Source organism: Dromaius novaehollandiae, chromosome 5 (genome assembly GCF_036370855.1).
Source record: "Dromaius novaehollandiae isolate bDroNov1 chromosome 5, bDroNov1.hap1, whole genome shotgun sequence".
NCBI classification, from domain to species: Eukaryota; Metazoa; Chordata; class Aves; order Casuariiformes; family Dromaiidae; genus Dromaius; species Dromaius novaehollandiae.
This window is the reverse complement of record NC_088102.1, coordinates 12,988,242-13,002,577: the sequence shown is the minus strand read 5'-3', so window position 1 is coordinate 13,002,577 and position 14,336 is coordinate 12,988,242. Positions and strand designations below refer to the sequence as shown.

General features: G+C 48.0%; 1 protein-coding gene and 1 long non-coding RNA gene across 6 annotated transcripts in view; one reads left to right on the top strand and one right to left on the bottom strand.

Moving 5' to 3' along the window:
• Positions 1–1,464: 1,464 nt before the first annotated feature.
• On the bottom strand, positions 1,465–6,406 carry LOC135328447 (uncharacterized). Its single transcript, XR_010389310.1, has 3 exons — positions 6,313–6,406; positions 2,723–2,821; positions 1,465–2,098 (listed from the first exon to the last, which is right to left on the bottom strand). It is a non-coding gene; the product is annotated as an uncharacterized LOC135328447 (long non-coding RNA).
• Positions 5,222–14,336, top strand: part of RCOR1 (REST corepressor 1) — an 88,083-nt gene continuing 78,968 nt past the window's right edge. For 2 of the 5 annotated variants that reach the window (XM_064512062.1, XM_064512059.1), the window contains exons 1-2: positions 5,222–5,742; positions 5,824–5,880. In XM_064512062.1, coding sequence (XP_064368132.1) covers positions 5,559–5,742; positions 5,824–5,880 — 241 coding nt within the window. In that variant the 5' untranslated portion in view covers positions 5,222–5,558. Of the gene's footprint in view, positions 5,743–5,820; positions 5,881–14,336 lie in introns of all 5 variants that reach the window. The other 3 variants (XM_064512058.1, XM_064512060.1, XM_064512061.1) reach the window with 2 other exon arrangements.

Sequence of the window (14,336 nt, the reverse complement as noted above, 5' to 3'; positions counted from 1 at the left end):
CACCCGCACCTCGCCGGGATAGATGGGATGCTCTCCGCAACTCTGCCCCCGAGAAGGCGCCGTGCCAAAGGGAGGTCTCCGGAGAGCAGGGCAGCACCTTCACCGCTGGTGCCCACTGTGCAAGGTCCCAAGGCCAAGCATTTGTCCTGCCTTTGCCCTGGCATCGCCAGTCTCTGCCCGGGTGGGATTTATCCCCATCCCCTCCCTTGTCCCCAGGCCCAGCCGTCAGTTCGTTCCCTCTGGCATCGGGCAGGAGCCGTGCTCGGGCCCCAGCCTCTCTGCACCCGCTCACTCCCGCCAGCGCCCTCCCCGTGCTTTCCTGCCGGCCTCCTGCTCGGCACGAGATGTGAGCCCTTCTCTCCAGCAGGAAATAAAGAGCTGGATTAAAATCTGCCTTATTGCTCCTTCTCCAAAAGCATCTTTCAGGCTGAAAGGTTACCAGGAAGAATTGCCAAAGGGCATAGGAGATGCAGGGACAGGCTTTCTGAAGGTCTTTATCTTAAAATGAAATTAGGTGTCCCTTGGGATTTCTATATAGAAATAGGTGTTTTTGAAAATTCCTCTTGATGTCTGTCTACATCTTCAGGCATCTAAATGCCTCCAGAGATCTGGCTTTTGAACGCCTAAGTCCCCCTGAAACCGAAGAGAGCCGGGCATCGGCTCCCGTACATGCCTTCCAAATTTCAGCCAAAACCGTGGTCGAACTCAGAGCACAAAGCTCTAATGTAGGACATTATAAACCCGATTTCTGCTCTGCTTCAACAGCAGCTTAGCACCAGGGGAAAAAAAAATAGCATTGACTGTATAAACACCTTGTTCAAAGGGCAACATTTTTCTGATTAATAGCTTTTCAGTATTAAAAGCAATCAGTCTAGAGAGTGATTAATTGTCCCTTCTACTACGAGTAACCAAATATACGGATATATATGTATATACATACCCATGTATAAACATATGCACATTCTCACTCAGGTAAGCATTTTTAACATGTCTGTTTTTAGGGAAAACACAATACGTGTGAAGTGAGAGCTGCTTTTCACAACTCAGGCAAATGGGATCAGTTTTTGGTTTTGTAACCCTTTGCTGCCAGAACCGACAGCCACGTGGATGTGACACAAAACACTGACGTGGGCAAGGGGGAAATCGAGAAATAGTCAAAAGACAGTTCACTTTTCCTCGGGGAAAGAACTCTGCTCGGCTGTCTGGTGTCCCCACACCATTATTACTTCTGTAGTTTACTTGTGGGACTGACAGGGTTAATGGCAATAAAAAGTTTTCATTTAAAAGCTGGCAAGGAGGGAAGCCTTTTCCTTGACAAAGATAACCAAATTTCAAGAAATTATTTAAAAAGGCAGTCCTGCCTGGTCCAACCTGTTAGGCTACAGTAAACATGCATAGCGGTGACATTGTCTTTATAAGGAAAAGACTTATTTTTTCCCTTTTGCTTTGATAACTAAACTGCTGAACACATTAATCATTTTTAATGTTAAATAACCTAAATTACAGTTATGTCCAGAAGCACCAGCCAAGCTCAGGGACTAAGAACAACTCTGTCCTTGCGTGATGTGACTCAGTCTGCTACTGACCGTATGTGAAACTCCTCCTACTGATCCTATGCGTGGCTTCAGGAACCTCAGCTGGATATATGGGGACATGGGTGCAGTCAGTTGTAGGATCATGGCCTCACTGAACCGAAATGCCACTCCAGGCAACCAAGAGCCTGTGCCTGTTGGAGTCGCTGCTAGTGCTCATGGCTTTTCCTCCTCATCTGTCTCTCCTTGCAGAATTAAAATTTAGGAACAGTAAAGTCTTCAAATCAGGTATTTCCAGAGCAAGTGGAACGAGCTGGAGAAAGAGTATCTGTTGCTTCAGACTTTGCTCATTTGGCATTTGCAGTATTCAGAGGCTGCAAAATGTGCACTCACTGTTGCTGCTGAAAAATAAAATACAAAATACGATTCCGTACTTTGTGCACAGTCTCCGTGTACACCCTCGCCTACACTCCAGGAAGAGTCTTCTTTATGGCCAGAGAAGAATTTTTCCAAGTTCCAGAATGACACCAAAATCTGTAACACTGTCTCGGGACATTCTCTCAAAGCTTTAAAATAATAAGAAAGAAGCCCAACATCATTTTTACGGTAGCAAAACAAACACGAAAAGCTTTATGACGGGTTAGAAACTAGAAGCTTCCTCTGCATTAGAAATGTTAAGTTCATGGCTCAGGAGTTTCTACCGACAGGTTTGAAAAAAAGTGCCCAGCTTGGGATGAAGACGGTAGCTGCGACAGGCGCCCAGCGGCCGTGACAGCCCCCAGACTTCCTGCTTGGAGGGGGCTGACAGACAGACATGCATGCACGACCCCCTTTGGTACCCATGGGAGGGGGAACCACCCCCCACCTCCCCCTGGGCAGCTCCTGAACCCAGCCGGCACGAGCGAGCGGTGCTCCCTGGCATCCATCACCCACTGCCCCTCCAGGCCTGTCCCCTGCGGACAGCGCAGCCAAATCCTGCCCAGGGCCGAGGGGCAAAGTTTTAAGAAAAATAAGCAATTCATGCCGTGCCTGGTTCAACAGCTTGAGAGAGTCACGTTATATTCTAAACCTTTTATGCGTTTGAATCCTGAGGCCGGAGTGGGTAACAGCTCTGAGCGCGGGAGGAGGAGGGAGGGAGAGGAAGTGAAGGACGACCAAAATTAGGCCCTGATTTGCAAAGTTGTACACACGTGTCTCTGTGCAAGCACATATGCGGTCACAGGTTCACGCCAAATGCTCAGGTGTGCCTCAGCCTCACCCCTGGGTGAGCTCTTCTTCAGGGCTGGGGCCTGCAAAGGAGATGGGAAAACCTTTCGGATTTAACTCAAGCTCATTTTTTTAAATGAAAAATAGGGTGCTAAGGTCCTCCCCTTGCATTTCTGAGGAAGAAGCATTGGATTGCGGAGCAGGATAACGAACGCTCTGCCGTGTTTGCATTTCTGTCCATCAGGAAAATGTACTCCACACTGCAGAACTAATACACTTTGCACCGGGAAATATCTGCAGCTGTCAGTGCTGGGGTTTAAGAGCATCACTAATTATTCCCATGATGTAGAAGCAGTGTGCTTAAAGACTGTGTAGTCAGAAGCTGCTGTCATAAAATTTAGTTTTGTGAGCTACAAGTTATCGTTATGTAGTACAAATAAACTTATTTTTTGTGCTGCAGATCAATAAATACCATATGGATTTTACATTCACATGTACATGCATGTGTACATCAAGGAAAGTGATAATGCATCTGTCAGCGTACATGTGCGATACACACATACTGGATATAGAGGAGAAAGTAAATATTGAAAAGAGCTAACATATATTTCAAAAAGGTTGATGTGCTTTTCTCCCGAATTTTAACAGATAAAACATTGCATGAAAATTAAAGAGGACCCTTGCTAATGGGATAGACCATCTAGAAGTAAAACCACCCTGATAAGAAGAGTAATATATAAAATGGAGCCATAAGCCCACTGTTAAAAACTCCAGCCCGTCACCAGCAGTCCTCTCCCCCTCCCCCTCTGCAAATTCTCCTGGATTAAAATGGCAGAGGGTGGAGGGGAGCGGCTGGGGACAGTTTGTCTGATATGAGATAACCGCTGCTAGTCAAATTGCCGTTTTAATTGCATTGGCCAATAAAAAAAACTTGCTACAGAAGTTAATTTGAATCAAAATAAAAGACACACCCCACAAGCTGCTTGCCATGATTATGCATTGTTTTACCTCACCCTACTGCACGGCTCGCAGGAAATAAAGCCTAGCAGTTTGCACACTTCGGCTGTCCTTTTTTTTTGTTAGGACAGGTCTGCTCCCCCCCCGCAGCAGTCATTTTTCCCCCGAAGTGTACGCGGTTCGCCGATAGGAGCTTGGTGAAACACGTGAAACGCGGAGAGGAAAAGTGGTCTCGCTTCCTCTTTTGCTTTGTCCCTTCGCCCCTTTCACAGACCCCTTCCCCACGTCGGTGCCGTACGGCAGCGCGCACGTGCTCAGCCCAGACGAGCGCGTAGGAAGATGACTTTTTTCCCCTCGACTCTCAAAAACGTGCGCTCTGAAAGCCTCGTTTTGCGCTCGCGGCCACGCGGGAGGTCTCTGCGCTGTGCCAGGCCTTGGTGAACTCGGGGGCTCCTCCGAGGTGCCGGGGCTGCCCTGCGGGGCGGCGGGACCCCCGAGGCCGCCCGCTCGTGGCGGGACCCCCACTCCCAGGCTGGGACCCCCAAGGCCGCCTGCTCGCGGCCGGGCCTGGCTCGCCCAACGCCAGCCTGGCGCGCCGGGGTGCGAGGTGGGACGTTGGCGCTGCTGGCGGGGGCCCGAACCGCGAACCTCCACCGATGGGAGCAGACCCCACCAGGAAGGGGGGGTCGGGCATTGGCCCGGGGGGTCACACGGGAAGAGCATGGGGACCACCGCCCCCCCCACAGCAGCCCGCCGGGAGGGCTTCAGGTTGGGGCTGTGCAAAACACCCCCGAGGGCAGCGCTTCCTGGGGGGGCATCTCGCCCTGGGCTCGGCGGAGGGAGCTGGGGGGCAGTTTCGGGCCCCGACAAGCAGGGGTCCCCTGACGCCCCCCCCCCCCCCCCCCGCTGCTCCCCCCACGGCCCCGTCCCGGCTCCTCCGGGACCCTCCGGCCCTACCCCAACTTCGCCCCCGGCCCCCAACGGACCCCTCCGGCCCCGGGGCCGCCCCCTCCCGCGGAGCAGCCCTCCCCCGGCTCCCGGCAACCGCCCCAGAGCGGGCAGGGCGCGGAGCGACCGCGACTGCCCCCAGCCCCCCCTCCCGGGCCGCGGCGCTTTGTATCAGCTCCCATTCAAACTGCTCGGCCGCGCCGTAACCTTCCGCCGCGGGGGGGGGGGGGGAGAAAGTAGTCCCTCACCACCCTCCCCGCGGCGGAGTGCCCCGCGGGGCGGTGGGACCGCTCGGCCCGCCCCCGCCGCCTCTCCGCAGGCCCGGCCGGCCGGGAGCGGCGCCTCGGCGGGGGCGTGCGGGCCCGCCTCCCCCCGCGGCTCCCGAGGAGAAGCACGGCTGGGCGGAGAGATCGCGCAGCCCGCACCACGTACGGCCCGGCGATACGCCTCCACCTAACCTAGCAAACGGAAGCGCCGCGCCGCCGGGATGGACGGGCGGGGACGGCCAATGGGCGGGCGGGCTGGCCTCCCAAAATGTAGGCTCCGCCAATGGGAGGGGGCGGGAGCGGGGGGAGGGCGGGGCTCGGCGCAGGCAGCAGCGCAGGTTGAACGGAGTCCCGGCGCAGGGCTGGGATGAGCCTCAAAGTTCGGGGCGCCCGTCGCGGGGGATGTAGCGCTCCCGTCGCCGCCGCCGCTGCCGCGCCCGGCCCGCCCCGGCCCCCGCCCGCCCGCGACTCTGCCCGCCCCGCCCGCCCCCGGCGCCACCCCCGGCCCGCCCGGCCCGGCCCGGCTCAGCTCGGCTCGGCTCAGCTCAGCTCAGCCCGGCTCAGCTCAGCTCAGCCCAGCGGCCCCCCCCCCCCCACCACCAGTTTTTAAACTCCGCTCTGCCTCCTTGCGCGCTCCCCCCCGCCCCAAATGCCAGCCATGATCGAGAAGGGCCCGGAGGTCTCGGGGAAGCGCAGGGGCAGGAACAACAATACGGCCGCCGGCGCCAGTAATAACGGGAATAATAAAAGTTTGGCCGCGGCCCCCAACGGGAACAGCAGCAGCAACTCCTGGGAGGAGGGCAGCTCGGGCTCCTCCAGCGACGAGGAGCATGGTGAGTGCGCGGGGGGCGGCGGGGGGCGCCGGGCCGCGCCGCGCCGCGCTAACGCCGCCTCTCCCCTCCGCTCCTCAGCAGGCGGCGGCATGAGGGTCGGGCCCCAGTACCAAGCCGTCGTGCCCGATTTCGACCCCGGTAAGTCGTTGGTACCGGCGGGGGGGGGCTGGGCCGGGCGGGGCCCTGCCGTGCGGTGGTGCTGGTGGGGAGTTGGGGGGGGCAGCAACTTTTTGGTGGGGGGTGCTCGCCCCGCCGGGGGGGGGCAGCAGCGAGGGGGAAACGTGTTGGGGAACGGCGTTGGGGGGGGGGGGGGCCCTCTGCTGGGGCACAGTCGTGTCCTCCCCGCCCCCCCCCACCCCCCCGCAGTGAGGTGCGGAGGCTCCGCGCTCTGGTAACCGGGGGGGGGAGGCACAACAATACCCCCCCCCAGTCCATCCCCCCCCCCCTTCTCCTTTAAGATTTTATTTATTTTTTAATACTCCTTTCTGTCTGGATCGAGGATCCAGGGCGAGAGCCAGGACCCCCCCCCCCCCCCGTCCCCTGCCCCCCCCCCCCCGGAACAAGCCCTACCGCACACGGCTCATAAAAGAAGTCTCGATGCTTTCCAGAGGGCGCTTTGCAGGCAGGAGAGCAGGGAAGCGCCGGGCTGGGGAGGCTGGGGATGGCAGGGAGGTGTTTTTTTTTTTTCTTCTTCTTCTCCTTCCCTCCTCTCCTGGACTTGTGTGTTTGTGGACTCGATCGTACGGGTGGAACTCAAAAAGATCAAGTTGTAAATACCCATTTATCTATTTTAAAAATGTCTTGGTTTTGTATTTTTTTTTCCTTTTCTTTCTTTATGAGAAGCCATTCGGCTTCCAAAAATATTTCACATTCCAGCTATTCTGCTGCAGTTCTTTGTAAGCTAATTTAAAGTGGTATGGAAGCAAATTTTGAGCAAACAAAGGGATTGTGGCTGTACTGAAAGGCAGGTGCTTGAAGCATGTTGGTATTGATGTATCTCCGTGTATATCTGTGTATATAAAGGCAGACTGTTGACCTCCTTAGTTTGAAATGTAAGCAAATTTTTTGCATTGTTCCTTTGTAACTGTAGGTTAAAGCTAGTGAGACCCTCCTCCCATCTGGGGAGCCTAGCGTTTGGAGTTGTCTCTTGCCTAGCCCAAACTTAATTGAATTCTCTGTGCCTCACATCTTAAGACAAAAATAATGATTTAGAAGGCTACAATATCTCCTTTCAGAATAATCCTGAGAGTAACTATTGTGCAAATTCAGGAAAATGTTTCCCTTGGATCATGCTCATGTTGTGTACTGATATGTTGGTTGCTTTTTTATTATTAAATATAGGTTTTTTTGGTCTTAATCGTTATAGTCTCTGGAGGTGAACAGGATTTTTTTTTCTTAACTTCAGCATCGCTTGCATTTGTTTATAGAATCTTTTCCCTGCTTCCCCCCGCCTTCATTTTCTTGACAAAATAAGATACAAGGTCTTGGCACATGGGAACTCCATTTCTTGGTTGACCAGGAGGAGGAAGGGAGGAAAGGGGGAGGAGGGAGAAAAAGTGTGCTGGGGGGAGGGGGAGCCTTTAGTTAGGCAGCAGTTGACACTGTTTTTCAATCTGTAGGTCAAATGCAACATTTCTGTAACACACAACAGGCATCTTCCTGGCTATTAGCCAGGTATCACAACAATACTTCGGCTTTTCATTGACCCTTGCAAATTGCACTCTTTTGTGCAATTCATTTCTCTAACATAATAGATTGGGGGGGTGGGGGGAGAACTACGTGCCCCTCGCTCGCTATTATGTGTTCAGTATGCATTGTTCTGCTTTTAACTTATAGATGTACAGTGACCTATGCAAAGGTTATTGCCTTCTTCACTATGCCTGGTGGAAGGGAGGGGAAGTGTGCGGTGTGGCTGGAGAAGCAGATTTTTTTCTGAGTAACATGTACCCCAACACAGCTTCAACAGAAGCTCTTGTTTGAGTACATGGTGTAATACCAAGCCCTTAGCAGATTGGCCTAAAGTAAATAATCAGTCTTCTGATGACCTGAATGGGCATCGGATCCTACTTTACTAGTCTGTCTGTCTGTTTCCCTTCCTCTTTTTTTTTTCTCCTAATATGCTTTTTAATTAAAGGTTTGAGGTGAACTTTTGTCTGCTCACATATTTAATAGAATGGATCTAGTGTTGATATCCTGGCCTGTGGAATTACTCAGGAATATTTTTGCAATAAAACATTTTTCTCTGAGTTCTGTGATCTCTTCCAGTCCAAAAGCATGGCTAAATGGCCATGTTGTGCTTATTTGATATGCCGCTTTTGTTTCCTTTTAAAACAACAACAACAAAAAAAACCCCAAAACAAAACAAAAAACCCAATTCTAATAAACTGTAGTGCGATGCATTTTCAAAGCAACTGCTAAATTGTCCCATCTCGCTGGTAATTTCAAGGTTAAATGGATGGAGCAGTGTTATCAAAGTGCACAGATGCTGTATCTCTTTCTCACTAGAAATTTTAGAGGTTGGTTGACCAAAGGATCCTAAAGCTTGAAGGTTATTTAGTGTGGACTTCTGGAGGCTTTCACCTTTAGATTAGCTGGCTGATAAAATGCAAAGGGCTTGTGCCACTGTAGCTATATTTGAGCTGAAATAAGGCATGGATTAGGCCTTGTGAGTGGGTGGGTTTTTTTGTTTTTTGTTTTTTTTAATGTTCAGTTGTAACTGAGGTTTGGCTGAGGTATATTAGTAATTGCTGATTCTTACATGAGCATTGTTATGTGGGTGTTTCTCTGTCCCCACACATAAGGGCAGAGAAAGTGTTTAATTTCGTTTCACTCCAAAGCCATAAGCTAGCTGTAGTTAAGAGCAATAAAATGAGGAAGGCTTTCCTGGAATTCTTACTTATAAGGCTACAGGAATAAAGAGAGGTAGATTCTCAAGACAGTAGTGGGATGTTGCGTTGCTTTTATAAATTTAATGTCTAGAGAAGACTGAAAAAAATACTGCATTTTTGCAGCCTAAAAGTGAAGAGTGTGTCTCCTTAATTATCGTTTAGATTTGTAGAGGGAAAGGACCATAGTTTTGGTTAGTGTGAAGGAGGATAGGGAGTGGTTGTGTGTGTCTCCTTGTTTGAGCAGAGTGTGAAGAAAGCGATCAAGGATTGTGTTTCTTTGTTTTGCTTAATTCTTAGAACCAGAAAATAGCTAGTTTAATTCTGGATTTAAATATCTTTGTGCAAGTTTTTAATGCTCTTTGTGGGATGCTTGTGGCTGGGAATCCTCTTTAGGAGGTGGTCCTTACTTGTAAGCTCTCTTTATGGTTGGATGGACTATTCCCTGTGCTGGCAGACCCTATAGGGCCTTTGCCAAAATAACTGTTGCTGCCTCTCTTCTTTCCCATCTTGTTCTCCTTTTACTTTGTAAAGTAAGTTCTCACTGCGTCCATCCCACTTACGGTTTTATATCAAAAATAAACTTACACCTCTGTTATTGGTATAGTAAGAATATACAGTAAAGGTAAGCTGTGTGCAGAGGCAATGTTTTTGTTAAACATTTTGTTTAACTGGAGAAGAGAACAGGCAAACTTTTGGGCTGAGAATCTTGCACCAGAGCTGAATAGAATCAGTAAAATTTAAGTTGTGCTTCAGCTATGTTTCACTGTTTGGCCTTTATTTAATAGATATAACATATCGTCTCTCCTATGTCGTGTCTTACTAATGTTAGAATTCGGAGCGAAATATTTGACTGCTACCTGAAAATTCTGTGTGGCAAACAGAGGTCAGCACTTCTTGTGAATTCTCCATCTGAGACATTGAGGATTTTAAAGAGAGAGAACTATTTTGGTTCTTTTAATCCATACAAATGAAACCCACATGTCCTGTTAATGGAAAAACTCAGTGGAAGGAAACATTACATATCCTAAAGCTAAATAAAAATCTTTCACATGGGGAAGGACTGATATTGTACTTGACCATTTTACTTGTTGCTTATTAATTTAGATGCCTTTACTGTTGGAATATTGAAAGTAAGAGAAGGAAAACACTTTAACATAGCTAGTGAATTTAAATAAAGTTTAAAGCTTTCATAATTTTGAAGAGTGTTAAATAACTCCCTGAAGAGAACTGCCTGCCCCAAATTTCTACATGTATTCATGGCAGATGAGCCTTTCTTTCTCCCTCATACCACTACAGCTATAGATACCATCCTTCTTTGTGATGGCAATAAAAATATGACTCAGATCTTATACCTTTGGACATCAGTTGTCAGTCACTTTTTTGGAAGGAAGCTTCTGGGGGCTTTTGTGTTAGAAACAGATGAGCGAAAGTTGGTTTGGTTCAGCCCTGTTGCAGAGATCCAGAGCTGGAGTGTGTGTAAGTTGGGGGATTTCTGCCACTCGTTTGCAGGGAAGCTGATCTCTTCACAATTTATTTGTTATATTGTAACAGTTAACAAAATAAAGTGGTGGAAGGAAACATTTTGTAGTACTTTCACCTCTAGATGCAGAAAAGCCTGCTGGAAAATGCTCACTGCCAGCATGTCACTGAAATTCTTGAGGATCTCATTCCCTGGTCCATGTTGTTGGTTGTATTCTGTGTCCTGCTGCATGAACGCTTAAGATTTACTGGCTTTCCTGGATGGCCAGGGCTGTGCTGTTTCAGTTTTATGAAAAAAATGAAAAATTTTCCCATGTAGTTGGAGACTGTCAGTGTAGTTGTGGCAAAGGGGGGGAATCACTCTTTGCTGTCTCTGATCTGGAATGTGTGATAGGGAGGTGGTGGAGATGTTCTCTCCTAGAGAAGGAGATGCCCAGAGGAAGCTTGGGCATGCATCCATCACACTGTGGCTGTTAAAATGCACACATTGCCTGTCTATTTAGGATCAAGGGTGAAAGTATAATGGAACTGGTTGTAAAGACCAGATTTCATTAGGCTGTGTCGTCTTCAGCTACTTCACAGGGTTTTCCAGAGGGATATTGCTGAATCATGTCAGTAGAAGCACCTACTGGCCTACACAATAAGGACTGTAACTCTTTAATAAGAGGTTGTTGAAAGGCCCCCTTATGACATGCACTTGGCAAGTCTGACTCCTAGCCAGCTTGTTGTGTTTCTTTGTTTGCAAATAGTCCTGCCCCTAACAGTCTTAATAGTTTGCAAATAGTCTGAGTCCCCAACTGTAACAGAAAATGGTGTTTAGATGATTGGACTCATGGGGGTGGGGTGGGAAAGGAAGTGCACTCCTTCAGTGAGACTTTGAGACCTCCATCTAAACTAGTGGATAAGTCAAAACCAAGCTCCTGAAACTGGAAATACTGGTATCCTGGAAAGCTGTCTCATTTCCTCAAATGACTTTGCCTTAAACACAACAGGCAGAAACTCCCTTAGCACCATGATCCCTTTGGAAGAGCAGAGGAAGAGTAGTGAGGATGCTTGATCTAATCAGAAGTACCAAGCCATAATGCACTAATTCCCAACATTTTGACTGATGGAGGCTGTATGGTTTCTTGATTAAACCAGGTGTGCCTCAGTCCTTTTGCTGTCATATGAGGAGACATGCATCATTCCCCAACAAAAATGTGGTTTCCCTATTACTATGGTGCATGTGCGATTGGAAATGGGAATGTGGGGCTTTTGGAAAAGAGGGAGTGGGTAGAGAGCACTGTGAATTTGTCTAGAGGATGCATTTGGATTATGGGTCTGATTAGAAAGGAATGGGAACTTGAAGCCCTGAAGCTGTAATGTAGCATAGTTTCCCACTGAAATAGCTTTAGATTTCAGATAGTATTTAATATTTGAAATTCCTGTTTATTTTTTTAAAGGAAAATCTAGGCTCTTAAACTTCCTGGAAGAAGAGGAGCTTTTCCCCCTGCTTCTAGTCTGCTCAGCGCCTTACTCCCTTACAGGCTATATTTGTCTTGCCCTCTTTCTTCCACAAGTCAGAGCCTCTCTGTACTCGCTGTACTGCAGAGCAGATGTGAAGTTCTTAACAGGAGCTCCACTGAAAGCTGTTATTGAAACCTAGGTTTTCCGGCTGTCTCAACCCCATGGGAGCTTAGGTACAAGTGAAGGTGGTTCTCAAGGTCAGGCTGGCCCCTGGCAGCCCCGAAGAAGGGGGAGATGGTTCCTGTCTCCTCATCACTCTGCCAGAAGCTCTGCCAACGTGTGGGTAAATCTTGGTCTCGTGTCTCGTTTCTCCACTGACGTGTGCTGTTGGTCCCATTGCTGTGGCAGGAGTGGGTGCAGTCCCAGTGGCTCCACAGGAGGAGAATGAAGCTGACTTGACGGTGCTGATGTTTTAGCTTGAACTGTGTTTTATACATCAACCCTGGAGAAAAATGAAAAGAGAGAATAGTGCTCAAGTTGGAGAGTTTATTATAGGTACCTTGGGCACCTCAGCAGGAATGCAGCTGCTGGTTTGGTGCTGTACCTTTCTTACCTCTGGGCTGCTCGCCCAAGGGAGACCATTTTTTAAGCTTGTGTGGCTCCTTAGTTAGCTATTGCCCAGTTTGTTTGCCAGTCCTATAAAGAAGTGTAGGTGGTTGCTGGGGGTGAACAGAGTGCCTATTCCAGCTTATTCCAAAGAACGGTTTCAGAGCTTTCTTACTATTTAGATAGTGCATTTTTCTGAAACCTGAGTGCTGTAGTAAACAAACAAGTCTCAGTGCAGCCAAAGCCTGTGGCTTCCTTCCCTGCCTGGCACATGCAGTGTTTGCATGTGGAGGTAATAGCTGTCTCATGCACTGACAAATGTATTAATGCCTGGACTGGAATTAATATTAGGTAGAGTGAATGCTTTGTTCTTCATAGCTGGTTCCTGCTGCTTAATGAGTTGCTCTTAGAACTCTTGTTTTCAGCCCTAGTTAGTTCTGTGGCTTGGCCAAGCGAAGGCTTAGAACTCCTTGTGATTAGTCATTATAATTAGCTCGGAAATCTTTGCCTCTGTGATCAAGGTGCACTGTATAATGCGGCTTATACTGGGCTCCACATTGGTCACATACCTTCAGTGTAGTAAAAATGACGATGCTTTATTGGACATCCCTATGCACTTTTTTCTTTTAACTGTGCATTGCAACTTCTAATATTAGTTTCTCAATATACATTAGGCAGGTAAATCTAAAATAACTGGCTCTCCAGAAACTTAATGTTAGTTGCTGCTTCCACTTCCCTCTGATACAATAGTTAGTGGCAAAGGCTTGCCTTGCCTGTTACAGGTCTAAGGTAAGATCAATTTGAAACAGTGTGGCTAGTGGTCTAACCTCCTAAGCGACTGATTTCTTTAATGAGTATAGAGACCAAATCAGAAAGAGAGACCATGCTCAATTCCTAGGAAATCTGTACCCCTTTCTGTACTAGGTGACCTTTTATTTTGAATCTTTGACTTCACTGTGTAAGAAGATGAGCAATTCCACATTCTTAGGCTTTTAAACTTGAGAAAACGGTCTGAAATTCAGTTCCTAAGAATACAAAAGCTGCTTTGTAAACTAAACTTGTCTTAGGTAATGCTTTTATAAGGAATCTAAGATCAGTTTTCGTTCTCTTAAAGTTTATAAGCTCTTAATTTATAGTTCCATATGAAAGTGTTACTTCTTTGTGCTTCTTGAAACTGCAAGAGATTGAGGACACGTGAAGCCTTAGTGAAGACGGTGAAAATGTTTCTTCAGTGTAGTCTAGAATTGGACTTTTGTGCTTCTATTGCTATTTGTTTTGAAATGCAACAGATTGATGTGACTGCCTTTAGTGGTTTCGACCTACAAAACGTAAACCTGCTTCACTTTTCATTTAGGGTTTTGAGACAAAACAAGTGCGTTTAATCTACCTTGCCATGTACCTTCAAAAATTCAGCTCTGTGCAGCAGCTAGCTCTTTGAACTTCATAAAGGAAGTATTGGTAAATGTTGTTTCTCTCAGGGGGCGGGGGTGAAGGAGGCTGCAACAGTATGATAAAATTGCAAAAATCCCCTCTCTGGAGGAAATTCTGTCTATGCTTTCCCCCTACAGTCCCTTCCTCTTATCCTGCAGGTACCTCTAGGGGACATCAGCAGGGTCTTGTATATTACTTTATGGTTGTGTGTTTGTGTGTGTGTATGTATATGTAGGTATACATCTGTTTTTTTAAAAAACAACAACAACAACAACAAAAAAAACACCTGTTAGGGCCAGTAGGATAAGGAGGTGAGTTTCTGACCTTAAAAAGTTATTTCAACCCCCTTAGCTCCTCCCGTATCCCTGTGCTCTTCACCTGGATTAATTTCACAAATAATGATCATCTGAGAGAGCCTCTGCCTTATTTTCTTAGTGTAGCTTTCCTATTAGAGGCATCTAACCACATGGCTGTCCATAGCAGCTTTTCAATACTGCTCTCTATCGGTATCTGCAGTAGCCCATCATGATAGTATTTGCATGTACTTTTAGACAAGTAGATGTCTTATCAGATTGGGATTTAGTGTATATAGAGACTTGGATTTGGAAGCTGGGTATTAAAAGTAACTGTATGTGACCTTGAATTGGTGTCTTTCTAGACTTTATAACCTTAGTGTGAGAGCACAGCTTAACAAATCATAGTTTCTAGGCTTCTAGGTTCAGAATCCCTAACTAACATGTATAA